The sequence below is a fragment of the Mercenaria mercenaria genome, chromosome 17, assembly GCF_021730395.1.
Source record: "Mercenaria mercenaria strain notata chromosome 17, MADL_Memer_1, whole genome shotgun sequence".
Taxonomy (NCBI): Eukaryota; Metazoa; Mollusca; class Bivalvia; order Venerida; family Veneridae; genus Mercenaria; species Mercenaria mercenaria.
In genome coordinates this window covers 13390033-13406531 of record NC_069377.1, presented here as the reverse complement: position 1 = coordinate 13406531, position 16499 = coordinate 13390033, and the positions used below count along the sequence as shown (strand labels likewise).

The following is a 16499-nucleotide window of genomic DNA, read 5'->3' as shown; positions in this document are numbered from 1 at the left end:
CATATAGTGCAGTATATAATTGTGAAGGTGAGTTAGATATTTAGTGTTCTTAAGTCGAAGCCTAAATTTCAGATTGAACTTTACGTTTACGAATACAGCCCCAGGCTACAAACCCATGAATATGCTATTAAGATGAAATGCTGTTAAAATTCTGTTAACACTGTCAAACACATAGCAGTTTAAAGTGCACCTACAGAATTAAAAAAAAAAAAGAGTAAAATATGAATAGGTTTGTACAATTTGACAGGGAGGAAGATGTTTTGCTTGGTTGTTTATAAGGAAATTGATCGTTATCACTGACACTTTTGTTTCAGAAAAAAAGGTCTTTTTGCAATTGATTGTTTACTTTGTAAATTGCATGTCGATATTATCTTTTCAGATGTTTTGAAGGGTACAATGCCACAGTGTTCGCCTATGGCCAGGTTTGTAGAAAAAAAAACTTTTTCTGTCAGTATAAAGAATATTTTAAATCTTAATGTTACTGAGAAGGTAAAATTTAGCATACTCCCATATATACTGTTTACGTTTGTGTGATGTGATTTTACATATACTAAGAAGAATCAGTATTTTCAGACCTGCTCATGCATATTAATTTTTGGAGACACTGAACACGGGTTGACCGAACCAAAGAGACCATTGTCTTTGTTGGTTTTTGCTATTGCTACTTTATTTTAGTTTGATTGTGACAAAAGCTTATAGAATATTTGAATTGTTGTTGAGTATTTTTCCTGATCAAACCCAATACTGGTAGGAGGTACTCAGTTGTAGGTGGGGTAGACCTATGACCCAAGGCCACCATTTTAGGGTTATTTATTACATAAACTCTGCTATTGCTACTGATTAGACATGCTTTGAAATTATGTTTACTGATAAAAGTCTGTGTGAAGGAATATGACAGTTGTCCTGTAAAATACCTTTACTTTTTTTTGCTGATTTGTAATCTGTATTACCAAGTAGATATCTAGAATATTAGACTGCTATAGATAGCTGCCACTTTTTTTCCTGGGAGGTAAATATTGCAAATATCTATCCTTAGTCTAGCTTTCCACTTGTTTGTTTTTAATATTTCAATGATTTTTTTGTTGAGCCCGCTTGCGGTGAATTCTATATAGTTGTCACTTTTGGTGGGTCGGTGTGTGTGTGTGCGTGCGTCCGTGCATGCATCCATCCTTTCGATTTTATCCGGACCTTAACTTTGACATGCATGGACCAATTTTGTTTATTTTTGGCATGAATGTTTACCTCAATGAGGAGTGTCATGTGCAAACCCCATGTTCCTTTGTCAAAGGTCAAGGTCACAATTGGAGGTCAAAAGTCAAATTGAAGTTTGTCCGAAGCTTTTCTTCATGCATGGTAGGGTTTTGATATAACTTGGCATGAATGTTCACCATTATTTGAGGTCTAATGTCTAGGTCACACTTAGAGGCCAAAGGTGCTGGCGGGCTCGACATTCTGCCCATGGGCATGCAGACTGTATTTCTAGTTTATCACATCAGGTAGTTCAGCAACAACTATGCTTTGAACAGTGTTGGTGTTTTTTTTGGTTATTTTTTACTTAAAAGGGCTTAGTAATGAAATTATTTTGGTATCTAACACTAAATATGAAACATCCATTGTCATTTTTTTCACTGCTGCGTGTATTTAATGACTCATATCCTTACAACAATTAAGACTATAGATATACACATGTTTTATTATTCCTTCATGTTCTGCTTTTTATGCTACCGAAACATAGCCTTTAATTATTATATCAATACGCTTGGGGCAACTGATTACAATTGATTCAGTACATGTCAGAGGTTCATTTATAGATGTCATATCAAGATGATAATATACAAAAGGGATGAATTGAAACATTATACAAACTCTGAATACTCCCTCACACAAAACATGAACAATCTTGAAACAAACGGATGAATCATTTAGTTTTTTTGTCCATATTTTATAGGTTTGGACTTCCTCATCTTAACAACTTCTGGTGCAGGGATGCTAGGCTAGGCTAGAAATATATTAGACTCTGAATTCTTTCTGTTTTTACATCTTATTGGGTATTTTGTTTTTCATTACCCATTGCATGGACATCAGATCCCACAAAAATCAGGAGTTAAGATCTCTGATCTCTTTTCAAGGAATAGAAATGATTTTTGTGAATACACATGGTAAACAACTGGCTAGCTGAACTATTTACATTAACTGAAAATGTAGTTAAATATATGAAAAAAATCCTGATCAGAAAATATATATTATATTAATTTGCTTTTTTTATTACATTAAAGCTTTTTGGAAAATTTAGTTGCATCATGTATAAAAAAAGTAAATTTTGTTGGCCTTATTAACAATGGAATTTCATTTGGGATAAACTGTTAAAGTACTGTTTTAAATTTACTACCCAGGAAAAGATGTTTCCTGGAAATAGCTGTTTTGGCCAAAACATGAAACTTCCATGCCAGTAAAATAAAATTATGAAATTGTCCACAGTATAAAACAGTTACAGCATTCTGTTTTGACTGGGTTACAGAATCAATGACTATAATGTTAGTACTTTAATTTCAGACTGGATCAGGGAAAACATATACTATGGGAACAGGCTTTGATGTGAACATTCCAGAAGCTGAAATAGGTATAGTTCCTAGAGCTGTGGACCATTTGTTTAGGGGTATTGAAGAAAGGAAAAGACAGGCCATGGAAAAGAACGAACCACCGCCAGATTTCAAAGTTAATGCTCAATTTATGGAGGTAAGGCAGATTTTAGAGAATTGATGTTTGTTGAATGAAAGATTTGTTTTTCATTAAATTTACAAGATGTTAAAGGATGTTCAGTAGTGTTTTAGTAAAATGTAAATTTGAAGATTTGTGAAATAACTTAGACATTTGCTATAGAATGGCAAATGGATGGATTTTAAAACTTAATTACCAGGTAGATATTTATATATTTTGGGGTTCTAGGAAATGTTACAAACTAAAGGTACTGGTGGTGTTTGCCTTTTCTTCTAGCCCACCAGATTGTAAATATTTATGTTAACATGTATGTATGCTTGTATTCCCACCGCAAATATGTCATGTTTAGTCACTAGTCTTTAGAAAATCAGGATATTCCCTTGCATGTAAAGTTGTGCTCATAAATTTTCCCTGGGTCAGGCAGAACAAATTACGGAAGTGACCAAATGTAGCTATTACTTATGATTATTTTCAAAGTTTTGATGAAAAGGTTGTATGTTATTTGAAAATATGTATTATTATTTCAAGAAATCCATTATTTAATCTGTATTAAGCAATAATTTGCAAAATCTCATCAATGATTCAAAACCAAATGGATTCTCATTAATCTATGTTAATTATAAGTGTGTTGAATAAGTAAGTTTCAAAAAAAGTTGACTTATTTCTAGTTACATAAATTTTGTATATTTTTTTACTTCTGCATCTAAGTAATAACACATTATCATAATGCAAACAAAGACACAAACAATGATTTGGCATATACCGTAATTGATTCAATATGAGCAAAAACACCTGAAGGCGTTAATCGAACTGTAATGAAACAAAGGATATTAAGGACGTTGTTACATATACATCATTTTGCCTGGTTATCTCTTTGATATGAATAGAAATTTTGCTTATGTACACAACAGTTAATTGTAAATTATTTCATAGAATAATGACATTATTGAAATGTAATATGAATTGCAGGTCCTGAAGGCAAGAACTGGAAATATATATGCATAGAAAGAAAATGAATTTTATGTTGTTTTTTTTTCTTTTTTTTTTAGCTCACCTGTCACAAAGTGACAAGGTGAGCTTTTGTGATCGCGCGGTGTCCGTCGTCCGTCCGTTCATCCGTAAACTTTTGCTTTTGACCACTCTAGAGGTCACATTTTTCATGGGATCTTTATGAAAGTTGGTCAGAATGTTCATCTTGATGATATCTAGGTCAAGTTCGAAACTGGGTCACGTGCCATCAAAAACTAGGTCAGTAGGTCTAAAAATAGAAAAACCTTGTGACCTCTCTAGAGGCCATATATTTCACAAGATCTTCATGAAAATAGGTCAGAATGTTCACCTTGATGATATCTAGGTCAAGTTCGAAACTGGGTCACGTGGGGTCAAAAACTAGGTCAGTAGGTCTAAAAATAGAAAAACCTTGTGACCTCTCTAGAGGCCATATTTTTAATGAGATCTTCATGAATATTGGTCAGAATGTTTATCTTGATGACATCTAGGTCAAGTTCGAAACTGGGTCACGTAGGGTCAAAAACTAGGTCATTAGGTCTAAAAATAGGAAAACCTTGTGACCTCTCTAGAGGCCATATTTCTCAATGCATCTTCATGAAAATTGGTCAGAATGTTCACCTTGATGATATCTAGGTCAAGTTCGAAACTGGGTCATGTGCCGTCAAAAACTAGGTCAGTAGGTCTAAAAATAGGAAAACCTTGTGACCTCTCTAGAGGCGATATTTTTCAATGGATCTTCATGAAAATTGGTCAGAATGTTTACCTTGAAGATGTCTAGGTCAAGTTCGAAACTGGGTCACGTGGGGTTGAAAACTAGGTCAGTAGATCTAAAAGTAGAAAAACCTTGTGACCTCTCTAGAGGCCATATTTTTCATGAGATCTTCATGAATATTGGTCAGAATGTTCATCTTGATGATATCTAAGTCAAATTCGAAACTGGGTCACGTGGGGTCAAAAACTAGGTCAGTAGGTCTAAAAATAGAAAAACCTTGTGACCTCTCTAGAGGCCATATTTCTCAATGGATCTTCATGAAAATTGGTGAGAATGTTCAGCTTGATGATATCTAGGTCAGGTTCGTAACTGGGTCATGTGCGGTCAAAAACTAGGTCAGTAGGTCGAAAAATAGAAAAACCTTGTGACCTCTCTAGAGGCCATATTTTTCACGAGATCTTCATGAAGATTGGTGAGAATGTTCACCTTGATGATATCTAGGTCAAGTTTAAAAGTGGGTCACGTGCCTTTAAAAACTAGGTCATTACGTCAAATAATAGAAAAACCTTGTGACCTCTCTAGAGGCCATATTTTTCAATGGATCTTCATGAAAATTGGTCAGAATTTTTTATCTTGATGATATCTAGGTCACATGTGCTCAAACACTAGGTCACTATGTCAAATAATAGAAATAACGATGTCATACTCAGTTGAACACTGGGTCATGTGGAGATAGGTGAGCGATTCAGGACCATCATGGTCCTCTTGTTTAATTTAGATGAGCTTGTTTACTTATATTTCCTGTATTCCTGACTATGCCTGCCCGCTGCGCTCAGCAGAGAGAGTGCAGATCTAGGGATCGCGGATTCTCGAGTTTGATCCCCTGGCAAGGCGTATGTTCTCCATGACAATTTGATAAAAGACATCGTGTCTGAAATCATTCATCCTCCACCTTTGATCCGTATTGGGAAAGTGGCAGTTACTTGCAGAGAACAGATTTGTACTGGTACAAAAGCCAAGAACACTGGTTAGGTTGACTGCCCGCCATTACATATCTGAAATACTGTTAAAAACGGCATTAAACCCAAAACAAAACAAAAAAAATCAGAGTTTGTGCATTTCCTTGCCCTCTGAACGTACAAATATTTGATCTCTGTGAATAGAAGTACTCTACAGTAATTGTTCATGTATTGCAAGCTTAATGGCAAGATATTAATTACTGTAAATACAAAATGTATGAATTTAAACTTCATTTCATTTCAGTTGTATAATGAAGAAATTTTGGATCTGCTGGATACCACCAGAGACCCAGAAAGTCGGGTAAGTTGCTTGCCTCTGACCTCTCTAACTCAAATCCTGTTCTGGTGTCATCTTGTCTGGAAGCCAGGTGGTTCTACACACAGTGCAAGCCAGTGTATGAGGGGCACTTTAACTTGCATTGTTCTAGTGTGACTTTTAGCCTAACAAAATTTCTCCACAAGTTTTTGCTACTGCCACAGGCTTCTGCCATTAACGTACCACATTTTAATGCAGCATTTTGAAGAAAATGGGTTATAAAGTTTTGCTCATTGTCCCTTAGTTTGTCTGTTCATCTGTCAGTTGACTATCTGGTTTCCGATCAACTAGATAACTAGAAAATGCTTGGTTTCAGAATGGTCAGATTTTAAAGGATGATTGTGGTCAGTAGATGACTTGATGTTTTGGGGGTCAAAGGTCAAGGTCACTGACATTGAGACTGAAAACAGTTTCTGAGCAATAACGAAAGAGCGTAGTGACATGCAGTTGTCAGTCTTCATAGGATTTTTGCCTCAAGTCAGTAGATTGCCCCTATTGTTTGGGGTCGGAGGTCAAGGTCTTGAGACTGAAAATAGTTTCTGCTCAATATCTAAAGAACACTTTGGCCTGCTGTTTCAGCTTCATAGGATGGTGGTCGATAGATGACCCTTTTGTTTTGCGGGTCAGTAGTTGAAAAGTCACAGTGACAGTGAGACTGAAACTGGTTTCTGCACAATAACCAGAGAACTCTGGTCTTCAGTCATGAAATTTCATAGGATGATTTCCTTGAGTCATAAGATGATCTCTCTTGTTTTTTGAGGGGTGGGTAGGTTAAAGGTCAAGGTAATAATGATCTTGAAACTTGAAATAGGACAGGACATCATGGGGCCTTAGGTATTTTATGAACAGCTCTTGTATTGATGAAAACTAAAGAAATGTTTTTAACAGAACCTAAAATAATTTCATCCGATCCTAAATACAATGCTTGACATTTATTTGACCCAAGCAATGTTTGGCTACACTATTTGAAATATTTTTATGTAATACTAATTAAAAGTAATTGTAAGCTATAATTCATTGTCTGTGGAAATTAGCATTCTTCTTATGTGATGTAATAGTATTATCAAATTACCATATTTGTAATTCAGGGTCGTAAAAGCAATGCAAAGATTCATGAAGATGCTTCCGGTGGAATATATGTTGTAGGAACCACTACAAGACTAGTCTATTCTCTGCAAGAGGTATCACAGCTTACTTTCTACATTTTTTGTCTCAATTCCATGATTGTTCTTACAATAAACATTTTGTATAAACAGCTTGTAAAACATTCTATTCATATTCTTTTCCAGCATATTTCGGTCTTATGGATACTTTTAAATCATTAATATTCATGAGGTACCAATCCATGAGGATTTCAGTGTTGCTTCAATCAATGAAATTAAATCAAAACGAACAAACAAAATGTCTGTTCATTTTTTATGTTCAACAATATTTCAAAACTAGCAAATTTCATTCCCACAGGATCATATGTTTTCACAGTATCATCAGAGTATTCTTTGTGAGAATGTTTTATCATAAGAAGTTCAGTGTATACCGCAGTATAGTTTGTTTATGGGAATTTGAATGTTTTACTTCAAAGCGTATTTTTAGCTCATCTGATTTTTTGAAAAAAAATGATGAGTTATTGTCATCACTTGAGCGGTTGTCGGCGTCTGCGTCTGCGTCGGCGTTGCCTTGTTAAGTTTTATGTTTAGGTCAGCTTTTCTCCTAAACTATCAAAGCTATTGCTTTGAAACTTGGAAGACTTGTTCACCATCATAAGCTGACCCTGTATAGCAAGAAACATAACTCCGTCTTGCTTTTTGGAAGATTTATGGCCCCTTTTGTACTTAGAAAATATCAGATTTCTTGGTTAAGTTTTATGTTTAGGTCAACTTTTCTCCTAAACTGTCAAAGCTATTGCTTTGAAACTTGGAATACTTGTTCACCATCATAAGCAGACCCTGTACATCAAGAAACATAACTCCATCTTGCTTTTTGCAAGAATTATTGCCCCTTTTGGACTTAGAAAATCAGTTTTCTTGGTTAAGTTTTATGTTTAGGTCAGCTTTTATCCTAAACTATCAAAGCTATTGTTTTAAAACTTGCAACACTTGTTCACCATCATAAGCTGACCCTGTACAGCAAGAAACATAACTCCATCCTGCTTTTTGCAAGATTTATGGCCCCTTTTGGACTTAGAAAATATCAGATTTCTTGGTTAAGTTTTATGTTTAGGTCAACTTTTTCTCTTAAACTATCAAAGCTATTGCTTTTAAACTTGCAACACTTGTTCACCATCATAAGCTGACCCTGTACAGCAAGCAACATAACTCCTTCCTGCTTTTTGCAATAATTATTGCCCCTTTTGGACTTAGAAAATCATTTTCTTGGTTGAGTATTATGTTTAAGGCAACTTTTCTCATAAACTATCAAAGCTATTGCTTTAAAACTTGCAACAGTTTTTCACAATCATAAGTGGACACTGTACATCAAGAAACATAACTCTATCCTGCTTTTTGCAAGAATGATGGCCCTTTTTAGACTTAGAAAATCATGGGTAGGACAATATTTCTATTATACAAAAAAAATCAGATGAGCGTCAGCACCCGCAAGGCGGTGCTCTTGTTACTTAGATACCATTGTTGAATTTTTTAGACAATGCAGTGTCTACAGGTTGGGGCGTTGTCGAGAGCAACAGCCAGTACAAATATGAATGCCACATCATCACGATCTCATGCCATTTTCACCTTACATATAAAACAACATAGGGTAGTCAGAGAAGAGGTAAGTCTATTATCATGACTGGTTTTTTATTGCAGTCAAACACTGATTGATGAGCAAATGCTCATTTTATCCTGGTTTTGGGGCAATGCAAGCTTAGAAAATGAAAAGAAAACAGATCACCCAAGTTAGTCCTTGTGCTTGAGCCATTTATACTCAAGGGAGCTGTGTTTCACTGTTTAAAGCTATTTTATTTTACATACATGTTTTTTTAAATTTTTTTTTCTCTGGACACATAACCTACCTGTATTTATGTAGTAGTACTTCTGAAATATTCCTGTCAGAAAACACTGGCACCACAATTTCAAAATGATTTTGCAGATATTTTCTTTGCATATCTGTAAACCAAACCTGATAAGGCAAATGATGTAGCTCAGGTGAGCAATCTAGGGCCATCATGGCTCTCTTGTTTTTGGAAGCCATGTGATCGTTTACCTATATTGATATTGGAAGAATATAGAATTGCCGAATGAGAAAATGAAATCACATGGAAATTGCCGAGTGTTATTAAGGGTTCATTGCCTTAAAAATATGCTTAAAGTTTTCTGCAGAATCTTGTATGTATTTTGTACTTTGTGTTTGAAACAAAGCTAAATATCTTCCAGCAGGTGCTTGAAGATGAAGGCGGGGAAGACGTGAAGATGGAAGAAAGCAACGACAGTCTGAATGAGTTTGAAACTTTGACAGCCAAGTTTCACTTTGTTGATCTCGCTGGCTCAGAAAGGTTAAAAAGAACTGGTGCTACAGGTGACAGAGCCAAAGAAGGAATATCAATCAATTGTGGACTGGTTAGTGATTTTTCACCATTTCTTAGTGCCTCTTCTTGAATATTATTGTGCCTATACAATGATGAAAAACTGTATGAATATGCTTTCTTTCCATGAAATTTGATAAATCACGGTGGGTTTTATACATTGTAACTAGTCTTTTGTAAAAATTTAATTTCTCACTAGTGAAGCAGAAATATATTTCTGATTTGAAATGAAAGATGTTTTAAACGTTACGTCATGTTTGAAAGTTAGTTTAAATTTGCAAAAAAATGTAAGTTGTGATGTTACTTTCCATTTGTTTGTATCAAAAAGGGATTATTAGATGTCACTCAGATTCTGCTTTTGAAGTAATTAAGTTGAGACTGAAAACTGTGTTTGTAAATTTAGTCCTGGAGTGGCTTCAGTTTTAATTTACGAGAAACAAAGCTGTTATCAAAGTAATGACACTGTCAGGAAAGAGCTCACTCCCCCACTCCACTTCCATCTTTCCAGGTTTTTAATGAATTGATGTCAGAAATTTTATTGGTTGGTAATAAGACACGTCTTTAAATTTCAGCTTGCTTTGGGTAATGTGATCTCAGCATTAGGGGACAAGTTGAAAAAAGGATCTCATGTGCCTTACAGAGACTCAAAGTTAACAAGACTTTTACAAGATTCTCTTGGTGGAAATAGTAGGACGTTAATGATCGCGTGTGTATCACCATCAGATAGAGACTTCATGGAAACTTTAAATACATTGAAATATGCAAATCGTGCTCGTAATATAAAAAATAAGGTTATAGCCAATCAGGATAAAGCTAGTAAACAGTTAGCCATTTTAAGACAAGAAATTGTGCTTCTTCAACAGGAATTGATGGAATATAAAACGGTATGTACCATTTCTTGTTTAACGTCTTTTTCAACTTACCGTAGATACCCATGTATAATGCGCAGTTTTTTGACCCCTGGGACCACCCCCGAATCGTGGGTGCGCATAATACACAGGTATAGACAATTTTCCAACTTCAGAACAAGTTTGTTACCGATGTTCGCCATTTTGGTAAAGGGAAACTACTCCCCGCGCTTACTGTCACCGCTAAAATCTAAGATTGCCGTTACGTTCCGTAAAAGATCGAATGGTTTATTTTTCTTTCAAACAAAATTAATTTCATATAAATTTAAAAGTATTTTGATAAAAGAAATGTTAATAAATCACAAAAATTATGATACTAATTAAAGATCGAGAATTATCTTTAACCGAGATCAAACTGTAAACAACATAATTGACACGAGGTTACACGTTAATTGCCGGTAATTACTGGCTATTTGATCGTGACAAAAAGACTATCACACCTTCTATTGTTGGTTTGAATTGAGAAGCTCATATCATTTTGAAAGATACCATTCCGAGATATTGAATCAGCTACTGTTTATTTATTCAAAATAGTTAATTAAAAAGGTAAAACAACAAATAAAACAATATTTTACTAAAGAAAACAAAGATCGATAGTACCGCGAGACCGATGCTGCTCTCCGCCGCGGAAATAAGATTTATTACCGGTGTCGATGTAAACTCTACTTTCGTTTTCCATCCACCTCAAAATTGACCAAAAATGTTTTTTTTCCAGGATTTTGGGCCAAAATCAGGGGGTGCGCTTTATACACGGGTGCGCATTATACATGGGTATCTACGGTATCCATCACTGTTAAAGCTCTGTACTTCTTTAGAGGTTGATAGATGGAACTATTTGCAAGATTAATGGAGTAAAAGAACCAATATTTACTCTGGAACCTAAATCTGATATTTTGAATATGTATAGTTATGTGGTGCAAACAGCTCTTGTGAATTATCTGACAATTTCTCACACATTATTATGTATTCACTTCACATGCATACACTTACACACAGTTAAATAAAAACCTCTCTGATGAAAAATCAGATTTTAAATATTTGTATGCTACTGAAAAAATAACATTAAAATCAACGAGTCTTTTCAGAATAGATCTGCCTTCTTTCTAAATTACTTTTACTACTAAAACAGTTGCATGTTTGCAGTGTAGCTCAAAGTTTGACTTTCTTGTCTGAAAATTGCATCAATATTGCCTTTTATGACAGGGTAAAAGAATTGTAGATAGCGAAGGTGTGGAAACAACAAGTGATGTATTTCACGAAAACACAATGTTACAAACAGAGAACGATAAACTTCGAACTAGAATCAAATCACTGAATGAGACAGTAGACCAACTTACAGTACGAAACACAGAACTGCTAGCCAGTCAAGCCATGGCAGCCCTCGGTAATGCAGCAGGTGACGTTGGTAGTGAAGAGGTTGTGAATTTGATCAAAGGATATGTGAAGGAATTGGAAGAATTAAGGTAAGTTTTCATAATTGTTGTAAAAGCTCTTATAGCTGAGTAGATGTGGTAATTGTCAGATACACTTGCAGCCTAGGGTAATTGGAAATAATTTTTAGCTCGACTATTCAAAGAATAGTCTAGCTATTCTACTCACCCTGGCGTCGGCGTCGGCGTCACACCTTGGTTAAGTTTTTGCATGCAAGTACATACAGCCATCAATGAAAGGCATATAGCTTTGAAACTTATTTCTTCTTTTTCTAGGTCAATTACCAACCTCTCTGGGTCAAGTCCCATAACTCTGACATGTATTTTGAGCAAATTATGCCCCCTTTTGGACTTAGAAAATTTTGGTTAAAGTTTTACATGCAAGTTACTATCTCCAAAACTAATGCAGATATTGATTTGAAACTTCACATGTGTCTTCGGGGTTATAAAACTAGTTGATAGCAGCAAGTCCCATAACTCTGACTTTCATTTTGGCCAAATTATGCCCCCTTTTGGACTTAGAAAATTCTGGTTAAAGTTTTGCGTGCAAGTACATACAACTATTTCTAAAAGGCATATAGATTTGAAACTTATTTTTTCTTTTTCTAGATCAATTACCAACCTCACTGGGTCAAGACTCATAACTCTGACATGTATTTTGAGCAAATTATGCCCCCTTTTAGACTTAGAAAATTTTGGTTAAAGTTTTACATGCAAGTTATTATCTCCAAAACTAATGCAGATATTGATTTGAAACTTCACATGTGTCTTAGGGGTTATAAAACTAGTTGATAGCAGCAAGTCCCATAACTCTGACTTTCATTTTGGCCAAATTATGCCCCCTTTTGGACTTAGAAAATTCTGGTTAAAGTTTTGCGTGCAAGTACATACAACTATTTCTAAAAGGCATATAGATTTAAAATTTCTTTTTTCTTTTTCTAGATCAATTACCAACCTCACTGGTTCAAGTCCCATAACTCTGACATGTTTTTTGAGCAAATTATGCCCCCTTTTAGACTTAGAAAATTTTGGTTAAAGTTTTACATGCAAGTTATTATCTCCAAAACTAATGCAGATATTGATTTGAAACTTCACATGTGTCTTAGGGGTTATAAAACTAGTTGATAGGATCAGGTCCCATAACTCTGACCTTCATTTTGGCCAAATTATGCCCCCTTTTGGACTTAGCAAATTCTGGTTAAAGTTTTGCGTGCAAGTACATACAGCTATTACTAAAAGGCATATAGATTTGAAACTTATTTTTTCTTTTTCTAGATCAATTACTTACCTCACTGGATCAAGTCCCATAACTCTGGCATGTATTTTGGGCAAATTATGCCCCCTTTTGGACTTTGAAAATTTTGGTTAAAGTTTTACATGCAAGTTTCTATCGCTAAAACTAATGCAGATATTGAATTGAAACTTCTCATGTGCCTTCGGGGTTATAAAAGTAGTTGATAGCACCAAGTCCCATAACTGATATGCATTTTGGTCAAATTATTCCCACTTTTGAACTTAAAACTCTTTTGATATTTATCTTTTTTGGGTAATATTTTCCTGCTTCTTGGTCAATATTTCGAATAGTCGAGCTTGGCTGTCTTACGGACAGCTCTTGTTATAGTGAAAGTCTTTGGATTGAAGAGCTGTTAGCTTGATAAGGAAGATTGGAGATTTTATTAGCAGTGTACAGCTGTGGATTTTCCTTCGTGAATCTAAAAAGTTAACATGCTTATGGAGTTACATTATTAGCCATAAACAAGCAAAACAGTGTCTTTCTTTTGATACCATAAATAGGATTTCCTTTTGGATTGTGTTTCAAACAGTTTTTTTTTTCAATTTTATTGAAACGATTGTATCTGTTCATTTATGTAGCATTTAAGAATGTTGTAACTTAATGGCGGGGCCTCCGTGGCCGAATGGTTAAGGTCGCTGGCTTCAAATCACTTGCCCCTCATCTGTGAAGGTTGGAGCCCCACTCCGGGCGTTGAATTTTTCATGTGAGGAAGCCATCCAGGTGGCTTATGGAAGGTCGGTGGTTCTACCCAGGTGCCTGCTCGTGGGAAATAATGCATGGAGGGACACCTCGGGTCTTCCTCCACCATCAAAGCTTGAAAGTCCCCATATGACCTATAATTGTGTCGGTGTGACGTTAAACCCAACAAAATAAATAAAATAAATGTAACTTAATGCTTCATAATCAAAGATGACTTAAAATAGAACTTTGTTAAGTCTTTACATCTGATTCTGTTACATTTTGTATTTCTGTTTTCAGAGCCAAACTTGCAGAATCTGAATTAATGGTAGAAAGGGTAAAGAGATCACGACCAGCATCAATATCGAGGGTAGCGATGAGTCCAATGTTGTCCCCTGTTCACAGTTCCATTGGTATGAGTCAGAGTTTTGAATCACCGTTGTCACCGGATAACCACATCACTACAATCATAGAGGAGGCAAAACGCGATGTGAAACGATTAAAGAAAAAGAAGAAAGTATCTGAAAGACATGAGTGAGTGCATAGTTTGTAAAGGATTCATGATTTTATCTCCAGTTGTAAAGGCACCTTTAATGTTAATTTTTGATAATTTAAAGGAAAAAACCCATATGGAGTGATTTTAGCTAGATTTATAAGCATTCCCAATAGAGATTCTTTGTGGAGTTAATCTTGTTGCCTCTTACAGCTGTTGGTTTGAAACCTGCTTGTGGTGTAGCATTTGTTCTTGTGAGAAACTTGTACAGTTGGTTTGCAGGACAGTGTTGACCCTTAGTACCTTAAAATTATGTCCAGATAGGCATCTTGGAACTTGCTCGGCCATTAAAAGTCTGAAAATTACCGTATGGCTAAATCATGTTAGTGTTAGAGTAATGAAAAGTAATGATAAAAACATCAAAGAACATGGTTATTTTGAAAGATCATACTACCAAATTATCGTTGAAAAATGGCGTCCAACACACAAGTATTAATTTAAAGAAATGTAATATTGATAAATATGGACCAAGGAGCAATCTTGGCTTACTATAGACTCATTAAAATCATGCGCCTAAAATTTTGTGGTACTTACCAGAACAGCTGTTTGTGAGGATGTGAATTCGCAGATTTCAAGAAGATAGAAATAATATGAATTCTTGCTGTTCATTTTTAGCTCACCTGTCACATAGTGACAAGGTGAGCTTTTGTGATCACCCTTCGTCCGTCGTCAGTCCATGCGCGCGTCAACAATTTCTTGTCTGCACGATAGTGGTTTCATTTATGATTTTATTTTAACGAAACTTGCACACAACTTGTATCACCATAAGATCTTGGTTCCTTTCTTAAACTGGCCAGATTTCATTATGGGTTCCAGAGATATGGCCCCTGAAAGGGCCAGAATTAGCTATTTGACCTTGTCTGCACAATAGCAGCTTCATTTATGGTTTTATTTTAACCAAACTTGCACACAACTTGTATCACCGTAAGTTCTTGGCTCCTTTCTTGAACTGGCTAGATTCCATTATGGGTTCCAGAGTGATGGCCCCTGAAAGGGCCAAAATTAGCTATTTTGACCTTGTCTGCACAATAGCAGCTTCATTTACAATTTGAATTTAATCTAACTTGCACATAACTTGTATAACCTTAAGATCTTGGTTCCTTTCTTGAACCAGACAGATCCCATTACGTGTTTCAGAGTTATAGCCCCTGAAAAGGCCAGAAATAGCTATTTCAACCTTGTCTGCACAATAGCAGCTTCATTTATGATTTGAATTTAACCAAACTTTCACAGAACTTGTATAACTATGAGATCTCGGTTCCTATCTTGAACTGGGAAAATCGCAGCATGGATTCTATAGTTATGGCCCCTGAAAGGGGTGTGGGACTTGTTTTCCCTATATGGCTATATAGAAAACTGATTTCAAAACAATTTTACACAAGACTAGTGTTTCTTGGGTGACCCTCTACTATATTCCTTCAAATAATTTTGATTCAGCGAAAAACATGGCCCCCAAGGGGTTTTGCTTATTTTCCCAATATGCCTATATAGAACTTTGAAAATCTTTTTGTCAGAAACTGCTGGTCCGTTTTCAAAATAATTTTACACAAATGTTTCTTGGGTGACCCTCTACCAAATTCCTTCAAATAATTTTGATTCATTGAAAAGGTGGCCGCCTGGGGGAGGGGCTCATTTTCCCCATATGGCTATACAGAAAACTTTTGTAATGAAACTACTGGCCTGATTTGAAAATAATTTTATTTGAAGTAACTTTAAGAAAATTTCAGCTATATTTTCTCATAATTGATCTTGATTATGATTTTTGACCTTCTTGTTCTTAAGTGCAATGATAACAGGTGAGCAATATAGGGCCATTATGGCCCTCTTGTTATTTCTTTGGTTGACCAACCATAAAATACATGAAAATGAGTTGCCCTGCAAAAAATGATGATTTTATGGTATATAACACTTTTTTCAGCAGTGACAAAGAGAATGAGCAGTCAGACGAAGAGAAAGCAACCACGGAGACCACGGAGACTGTGGAGGGAGAAGTGATGGAGAAAGATAGATCTGAAAAGTCAGAAAAAGACGAGGCTGAAGAAAATGTTGATGTGAATGGAAACCTAGATCTGGTAAGGTTTTCATTTGCAGGATTTGGCCTCAGTACGGAGATGATGTTTTTAAGTATGTACTTGAATATATACTGTGCCAGGATTTTGAAGGATACTTGCATTAATTGGAGTAAAGTAAAAGGACATAAAAGTTTTAAAAGTCATTTGAAAGAAAATCTTCAATTTTAAAAAGGACAGCTTAAAAGTAATTAGTACTGCATTATCTGATGATGTCATTTGGAACATACTGTGAAATTACTGATGTTCATGGAAGCCATATTTTTGTGGATTT

The 16499-nt window shown here is 35.4% G+C and overlaps 1 protein-coding gene across 1 annotated transcript in view; it reads left to right on the top strand.

The window, feature by feature from the left end:
* Positions 1 to 16499, top strand: part of LOC123536424 (kinesin-like protein KIF21A) — a 102932-nt gene that overhangs the window by 9420 nt on the left and 77013 nt on the right. Inside the window, exons 3-12 of the mRNA XM_053528754.1 lie at positions 380 to 422; positions 2554 to 2736; positions 5705 to 5761; positions 6865 to 6957; positions 8414 to 8542; positions 9145 to 9327; positions 9866 to 10177; positions 11405 to 11664; positions 13904 to 14137; positions 16075 to 16228. Of these exons, the coding sequence (XP_053384729.1) occupies positions 380 to 422; positions 2554 to 2736; positions 5705 to 5761; positions 6865 to 6957; positions 8414 to 8542; positions 9145 to 9327; positions 9866 to 10177; positions 11405 to 11664; positions 13904 to 14137; positions 16075 to 16228 (1648 nt within the window). The remainder of the gene's footprint in view (positions 1 to 379; positions 423 to 2553; positions 2737 to 5704; positions 5762 to 6864; positions 6958 to 8413; positions 8543 to 9144; positions 9328 to 9865; positions 10178 to 11404; positions 11665 to 13903; positions 14138 to 16074; positions 16229 to 16499) is intronic.